The sequence below is a fragment of the Esox lucius genome, chromosome 25, assembly GCF_011004845.1.
Source record: "Esox lucius isolate fEsoLuc1 chromosome 25, fEsoLuc1.pri, whole genome shotgun sequence".
Lineage (NCBI taxonomy): Eukaryota > Metazoa > Chordata > Actinopteri > Esociformes > Esocidae > Esox > Esox lucius.
Genome location: NC_047593.1, coordinates 2,562,262 through 2,569,904, shown reverse-complemented (window position 1 = coordinate 2,569,904; position 7,643 = coordinate 2,562,262). Strand labels below are relative to the sequence as shown.

Genomic DNA, 7,643 nt, shown 5'->3' with positions numbered 1-7,643 from the left:
CACTTGAAACATTGCATGCTGGCAACATCTACTGGCCAAATACGTGTAATGCAACTGGAGACTCACAGAAAATAAACTGTGGTATAGCGGGTGGCAAACACGGGCATTGCGTATAGGCCTAAACACTGAATAGCAAATTGATAAGTGAACAGTTAAATGGTGATAGACTCTGTTCTACTCATGAAACATCACACATGTTTAGCTTACAGTGTTAATAAAAGAGGAGTAACATCTTAAGTGCAGCTGTGTGAGTGGTGGACGATACACGCAAAGGTTCCTGAATCTGGAAATGCGCAGTGTTTTCATGCGAGCAGTGTTTTCATAGACATCTGGAAAAATCACTTAACAAAAACCGACAATGCAACATGACAATGTCAAGGTTGTTATGGATAACGTCCTTAGATGCTTGACTATTAAAATATATAACTATAGATTTATGTGGTTACATTTTAATAATTGTAATTTGCGTATCAAGTTGGCCTATGTGTGCCATATACTAAAATACTGACTTTGGGGACATTTACTGTAAATGCTTATAAACAATTTGTGTATGACAGTTGTGAATGCAAGTTCTAGCCCAGTTGTTGCTAACATCGTACATTTCACAAGGTTAAGTTCAACAACTTGAAAATGTTCCCACACAGTGGATCTTGTTATGTTTTGTGCTCCCTCCATTTCTCCAAATTAACTGAATCATCCTGATAGTAATGACTGTCTCTCTCCTACTTCAAACAACTCTAGAAATCTGGCCATTTTCATTGGGTTTTATATCAGGGACTGGCATAGGTGATCGAAACCTGATTGAAACAGTATGACATAGCTGACATTTCATTTGCTTAGATCATGTGACTTGGCCTCTTTGAAACAAGCTTTCACACAGTGTTGCAAAGGTTTCGGAGCCTTTTGAAACCTGTTTCACCAGCACCCATCACTACCTGTGAGTACACAAGATAGAGCTGAAAATGTGTGGCATGCAAGAATAATGCCAGAATGTAATGTGTGGTGCACACTACGTAAACCAAGGTTGTATGTGCCACATTTTCGATAGTGTAGTGTAATGAAAGATGTGTTTTGGAAGGTTTGTGAAGGTGCTTTGTTGTCTGGTGTCTCAACTCAGTGGGAGATCCTAATCACACACCAACGGTGTTTGGTCTTTCAATGTGTGTCCCATAAAAGGATAAACTCTCCAATAGGTTTCAATGTTTTGTATCCTTTGTTACAGGTAAATGTTTACTGGATGAAGAATCCTAAGAGACCAAGGAGCTAGCTTTGGATGGTCCTAATTGAAAATATGTAAATGCATGAATGCGAGTATCTTTGTTTTTATTGTTTAGCAAAGGTGAGGTGATCCTATTATAGATGCAAAATGGCAGAGTTTGGAATCAGTCTGTCTGGTGGGGATAAATAGGGAAGCTTGACTTAGTTCTGGGAGTCTATCTTTAACAGAAGCTCCTAGCACACCTTTGTGCTATAGAGTCTTAAATACTTATGGTATACATAGTAGACTGTTAGATTAGTTGGGAGGACGTTGAATTGTGTTGGTATGTAACTATGTTTGTATTGTAACTTTATTACTTGATTGGAATAAATTGTATTACTTTGGAATATAGATTACTACGGCATACCTTGTTCATCTTCATACTCGAGCTCATAGGGCTACTGATAATTACACACACATAAGTAAGTCTAAGCGACCAGACTTGACATCCCTGTAATTCCAGACTTGAGTCCTGGATTTCGAAGCAGTCTGGTTAGCCCCAGGAACACATGCCATTGACTTGTCATTCCTGAGTTGTGGGTTTCATAACATTCTGTGTAGCCCCATGAACACATGCCATTTTATTGTATGGTTCGTGTTAAACAACCAACACCTTATGGGCGCTTATGATAACTGATATAGGCACATACACATGCATAAATCAAAGTGACCAGATGAGGAACATTGAGGATAACGTAGGCCGTGAAACACATGATCGATATTTGATTTAAATGTTTGGCTAGTGACGAAACATTAGTTACCTTTTCTAAGAACTTCCAGCATATCATGGTCATTTATGATAGCGTATGTTTACAAACAATATGGAGTCAGATGATCGATATGACATTTTCATGTAGGTCATAGATTCCCTCTGCAGTAATTCTCCTACTGTACATGCCCACTCAGTAGCATTCAAAGGGGTTTACCTTTAACCCCCATACTACAATAGAGCCCCCAGGCGTTTTAAAAGTGTAAAGACAATTCTGTCAGAACTGTACCAAGTTTCTGTGCAGCACGCATGCACATCGCTTTATTTTTCTGTGATTGCCAAACACAATCTTGCATGGCACGTGCCGGTTTAAGTTAAAATGCATTGGAAATGATTACACAAAACCAGTGCAAGTCCTAGCCTTTTGGAGGCCCGGAGCAAAATTGGCTTTAATTGCCAACAAACTTTGCTTTTGGGACCAGGACAGTGATATTTTGAAATTTACCTATTTTCCAGAACATTCCAGATGCACTTATGAAACTATTTGTCAGAGCTTTAGATAAGGAGTCGACAGCCTTCAAGTAGCTTCAAGCCTTCTTCCTTAGGATGTACCTCAAAGTCCATATTCTTGATGCTCATCTTGCTAAATTCAAGAAAAACATGGGAGAGAACTCAGCTGCTACAAAGGACTGTATAATGAGAACATGATGGGACACTAGTCTTGGAGGCAAATTCATGAAAGTGATTTACAGTATAATCTCAATAAATAAATTACAATAAATCTTGAAATAATACTCATTTCTTAATCATTGTTTGTCATTGTTGAATTAATTTAGTATAAATACATATTCATTTGGATTCATATGTCCTTTTTTCTGACTTTATGTGAACGGAAAGACACAAATGTGCCTGTTTTCTCATTGGAAAAATGTACATTTCAAAATATCACTGTCCTCGTCACAAAAGCGACATGCATGTGTGTTCTGTAATGGTGGCGCCTCATTCCTTCCTTCAAGTAACAAGCTTTACATTCAAACACCCAATCTAAAGGTGGTTGCAACATGTTAGTGGTTTCAATACATGTTTACATTTCATAGAGAGAATACTTGGTTTTCATGTTTTTATTATTATATGAAAATACATTCAGACCATCTTTATATTATTAAAATTTGCTGTACAGTGACATCATTGGAAACTGACTGTCATAATATGAGGTTGGTAATGTCAATGTCACATTAGAGATGACGTTTAGTTTTTTCTGGTTTGGATGAAAATAATGACAGGCAGTTGACTCATCCAACAAAGGCTTATAATGAAGACTTTATTGTAATTTTGTGTATGATTATATGGTTCACATTAGTGGTTTAGGTGATGCAGGTGATTTTGCATAAGGCTCTCTTTAGGTTAGTTAAGCCAGAGTTCTGTGGTTTGTCAAGGTGGTAAGGATGACTTTACATGTTGAGATCAACATTAAAAGCTGGATTCTGATTGGACTGTTACCAGTGAGCATGGAGGAGTAGTCTCTTCATAAGACTAAAGCTAGGAAGAACATGTTATCTTCAGCAGTGCCTTTGTCAGCTGAATAACTGCCATCATCCACAAAGGTATGATGGTACCTACATGCTATTCAACAACATTTTGAGGACAATGGGTTATTTCTTCTGTCAGTTATAGGTTTTAAACTTTTGCATGTTTTTGGGATTTTCTTTTTTCCTAGAGAAACATGTTTTGCATGCTATGGATCATCTTTCCGACGATGGCTCTCCTGGTATGCTACATTTTCATTTTTATTCAGTACTACAGTGTCCAGACCATACCTCCAAATACTTTCAAATAAAACTTGGGAAATATTTTTTTTCGGATCAGGTTCAATAGAAAATTCCATTGCTTGTTGTTTTAGTGGTAGTTTAGGCTTAATCTGTGTATGTGAATCCGGCCCTCTATGTAATGCTTTTTGTCTGCCAGAGTTTTTTCAGGTGGGACATTCAGATTTTGGGTTATAGGAAATTCTTTTGAGCCACTTAAGCCAGGCAAGCTCCCAATTGAAGATTTATAAAAAAGAGAAAAAAGATGTATTTTTCCTGGTTTCATTTTAAGGTGGAGGCTGGAAAGCAGTCAGCTAGTGGTGAGGTATTGTGTTTTTTAAACATCTCAACAATATTTGCTTCGAATATCTTTTTTTTTTTTTTACGATAGGCAAGAGTGAGTGTGTTGTATGGCCAAAATACCAGAACTATGGACTGTTGTTACATGCAATGCAATGCGGCATGTCTGGAAGGTGTATTTAGCTGTGTTATATTAGCCATATACCACAAACCCCTGATGAACCTTACTGCTATTACAAAACTGGTTACAATACAATTAGAACTATCAAATATTTATAGTCATATTAGTTGTTTACAAATAGAAAAGCTTTCAAGCCAACTGGTGTTCAAGATTCTAACTGCCCAGCTTATGAACACACGTAATGAATAAATAGTGTGGATAATGTAACTCAGTGAAAGAAGTTAAGGTATTTTGTGTGATTAAGTAACATGATCATTTGCATTGCTCATCCAAGGCTGCTGCAGACAAGGGAGGAGGTATGAACGGAGGCATGGGCGGCATGGCTGGCATGGCTGGCATGGCTGGTAATGCTGCCATGCAGCCAGGGATTATGAATGGGCTTGTCCTAAATGGGCAACCCTTTCTGGCACAGGTATTTTTGGGGTACAAGTGGGCAATTAGAAAGTGTTCCTGCATTCTTTTTACACATGAAATATGAAATAAACATACTGTGGGTATAATTGCATCATCAGGTGAGTGCAGATGATTTCAGACAAACCTGTGAATCAGTTCAGAACTTTAACAATGCTGCGCTCATTGTTGACCTGAGCTACCCTTAATGACACAACAGTTGGTACCAGTTGGAGGATCATTACTGCAGCCGGGCATTGGTCAGGCTGGTGGACCCCAGCTTTTACCCATCGGTGCTCTTCAGCAGGGAGGGGCAACTGTTGTAGAACAGGCAGGAGCAGCCGGTGGCATACCACTACAGCAACTTTCTCAACTGCCCAATGGGGTTTGTCTACTTTGTCTTACCTTCCTTTTCCCCTTAACACTTTGTAAAAGCCTAGACATATCGTGACAATTATATTTATCATTAATGTAGGATTTACTGACTGTATAAACATATCTTGTAGGCTGTGCCGTTATTTGCAGTAGTGCCACAAGCAAATGGTGTCGGAGGCCCCGGAGCGCCAATGTTGATGCAGGTCCTCTATATAATACATTTATTCACTACGTAGCATAGAGTACATCCCATTAAACAGTGCTTTTTTATGATGGTAATGACCATAATGGTGATTCTGGCTTTCTTAACTCTCCTGTCAGATTATTCCTGTGGGTGGAGGAAACAACCCTCAGCAGCCAGCAGCTGCAGGGCAGGCAGGCAAAGCTCGAGTCAAGGTAACATGATGGCTGTACTTGTACAAATGCAAGCATGAAAAATTATGTCCCCTAGGCTAATTGTGTTTTTTGTTGTGAATCTTGTTCTGGAAGCACCTCCGCTAAAATAATGTGATTGTTGCTTCGACAGTGAAAGTGTACCTCACTTTTGGAACAAGCTCTGTGATCTGAGATGACATTTTACTGGGGTTAGGGCAAATCCCTAACTTTAAGCCAAAGCTAAACCATAACTATTACCTGAACCTAGGCTTACAATAACCGTTCTCTTTTTAAATGCAATTACACATTACACTCTTAGAGCTAGAATGTAGGCTCCACCCTCACATTATGATTTTGGGGAAGCAAGGTCCATGAAGAAAAAGGCTTACCAACCTGCATTTTGTAGTATAAAAATAAATCAAAATAACCTTTTACACCGAGGACTGTATTTATATCCAGGTGCTGATTTGTGTACTTAATGTTGTACTTCGTGAAGGCTACATCTATCACAATGGAATGTTACCTTGATATAACTTATGTTATATGTTACCTTGATAACCTATGTAGCCTACATTTACAGTTTGAACTACACTCACTTGAACTATTTTTCACAGCATTCAGTCCCTTTTCGTGGAAGTCCAACATCAACGGGAACGGATCCTCCACTGGTATTTTCTTACAGCTATTCCTCTTCCATAAAACATGTGTACCAAGGCAGTTGTTAATTGAATTAAATGTAATCCATTATTTTAATGAAACATTAGCTAATTAAATGGCGGCCCTGGAAATGTAGGGGATTTATCCACAGTTGAGTCATAACGACTTGAAAAATTAGACCTTGTGTATTTCTGCTTGGCACCAAGCCAAGCACATGGATCAGGGTAATATCTTTTGTACATGAACATGCCTCATACTCCTGCCCATATGGTTGGTTCTGTTTCAGAAATTAATTACCTGTCTGATGTCTACTTATTGCTTAATTTATCTCATTAAGCATGTATGCTCTGATACATGCATTTAAGTCATGCGTGTCACTACCTGTGGCATTCATTACTGTTGCAAAAACTAATGTTCCACGTATCCACAACTCTTTTATTTTGTTTCCATTTTGGAAGGTGACTGTTGGAGAGGTGGAAGAATCATCTGGGTCTGATTCACCAGTAATTTTGAAGTGAAGCTCAGCATCTGATATCTGGACAACATGCTCCCTACACTACCATTCTTACTTTCCCAAAATTCACATATCTTTTTGAAAACAGGAATTTTGGACAGCTGGGAACATACGGAAAGGTTACCAGCTTCTTTCAACTCAAATTCGATTTATAGTGCTACAGTTTCAGATGTCTGTGTATGGTCAAACTACAGATTACAGATATTACCTCAAGAAGCGGAGGGTTAAAAACCCAACGCCGTCTCAACAATTTAATCCTTGCTATATTTCTCTGTGTGTCGTATTTCAAAATCTATTTTTTATCTCTTATCTCTTAATAAACCTATACAGTATGAAAGAAAAACCTAATTCCTCTTTGGACAAAGACTACAACTGGAATTCCCAATTTGCTGGAAATTATGTTATGACAGCTGATGTAGCTCATCTTTCTTCATGTTCTGAGACTGCAATACATTTTTTCATTCATTCATTCTCCACTACTGTTCACATGTCATTTACCATTAAAAAATAAACAAGAACATAAACATAGAAATGTGTTGTATACTGCATCAAGCAGGGAGTCAGTCATATCGAATATTGTGTTTAAATGTCAGTAAACTCTTTATACAATGACACCATTACAGTCTTTTAAGTCTTTTAAATAAAATTGGAAAATAATAATGATCTCTTTTTGAAATCTGTATATCGTTATTAAAAGATTATCTAAAGATGATTTGACTTGGCAGTATTGTTATTTCATACTTGTCTTTCTTTATTATTATTCATGAATTACATGTACTCAGCGTAGTAGTGACATTAATACAATAGTAACTAACACAAGCTGCACAAGCCAATGAGCAGTCTTTGGAGGAGATTTTAGAAAAGGTGGTAACACTTTCTGATAAGGGTACATGAACTACCATTAATGAATACAATAGTTAACATGAAAGAATGATGAACAAAGACATAAACAAACACACTTGTGCAACCAGGTTATTGTGAGTTTTTTTATTTTTATTTTATCCCCCTTCGAAGATTTCAGTTTGATTTTCAATTGAATTGTTCACGTTATAGGTCACACTAAAAGTGGTAAAAGTTCT

At 37.7% G+C, this 7,643-nt stretch overlaps 1 protein-coding gene across 4 annotated transcripts; it reads left to right on the top strand.

Annotated features, from left to right (window-relative positions):
* Positions 1–3,487: 3,487 nt before the first annotated feature.
* Positions 3,488–7,181, top strand: LOC105005883 (elastin). Of its 4 annotated transcripts, XM_010864113.4 has the most exons (9): positions 3,488–3,571; positions 3,685–3,735; positions 4,065–4,097; positions 4,528–4,665; positions 4,864–5,028; positions 5,150–5,221; positions 5,340–5,414; positions 6,008–6,061; positions 6,509–7,181. In XM_010864113.4, the coding sequence occupies exons 2-9, from the start codon at positions 3,691–3,693 to the stop codon at positions 6,566–6,568; spliced, it is 642 nt and encodes a 213-aa protein (XP_010862415.2). In that variant the 5' UTR covers positions 3,488–3,571; positions 3,685–3,690; the 3' UTR covers positions 6,569–7,181. The 4 variants fall into 4 exon arrangements, with proteins under 4 accessions (XP_010862415.2, XP_010862414.2, XP_010862416.2 ...); XM_010864112.4 differs by having other exon boundaries at positions 3,488–3,735; XM_010864114.4 differs by lacking the exon at positions 4,065–4,097 and having other exon boundaries at positions 3,490–3,571.
* The last annotated feature ends 462 nt before the right edge of the window (positions 7,182–7,643 follow it).

What these genes read in the sequence shown, in the direction of transcription:
- LOC105005883 (XM_010864113.4), top strand. Translation starts at nt 3,691, where the DNA reads ATGTTTTGCATGCTATGGATCATCTTTCCGACGATGGCTCTCCTG. An exon ending in TTCCGACGATGGCTCTCCTG is followed by an intron (nt 3,736 to 4,064) that starts GTATGCTACATT and finishes TTTCATTTTAAG; the next exon opens with GTGGAGGCTGGAAAGCAGTC. An exon ending in AGCAGTCAGCTAGTGGTGAG is followed by an intron (nt 4,098 to 4,527) that starts GTATTGTGTTTT and finishes TGCTCATCCAAG; the next exon opens with GCTGCTGCAGACAAGGGAGG.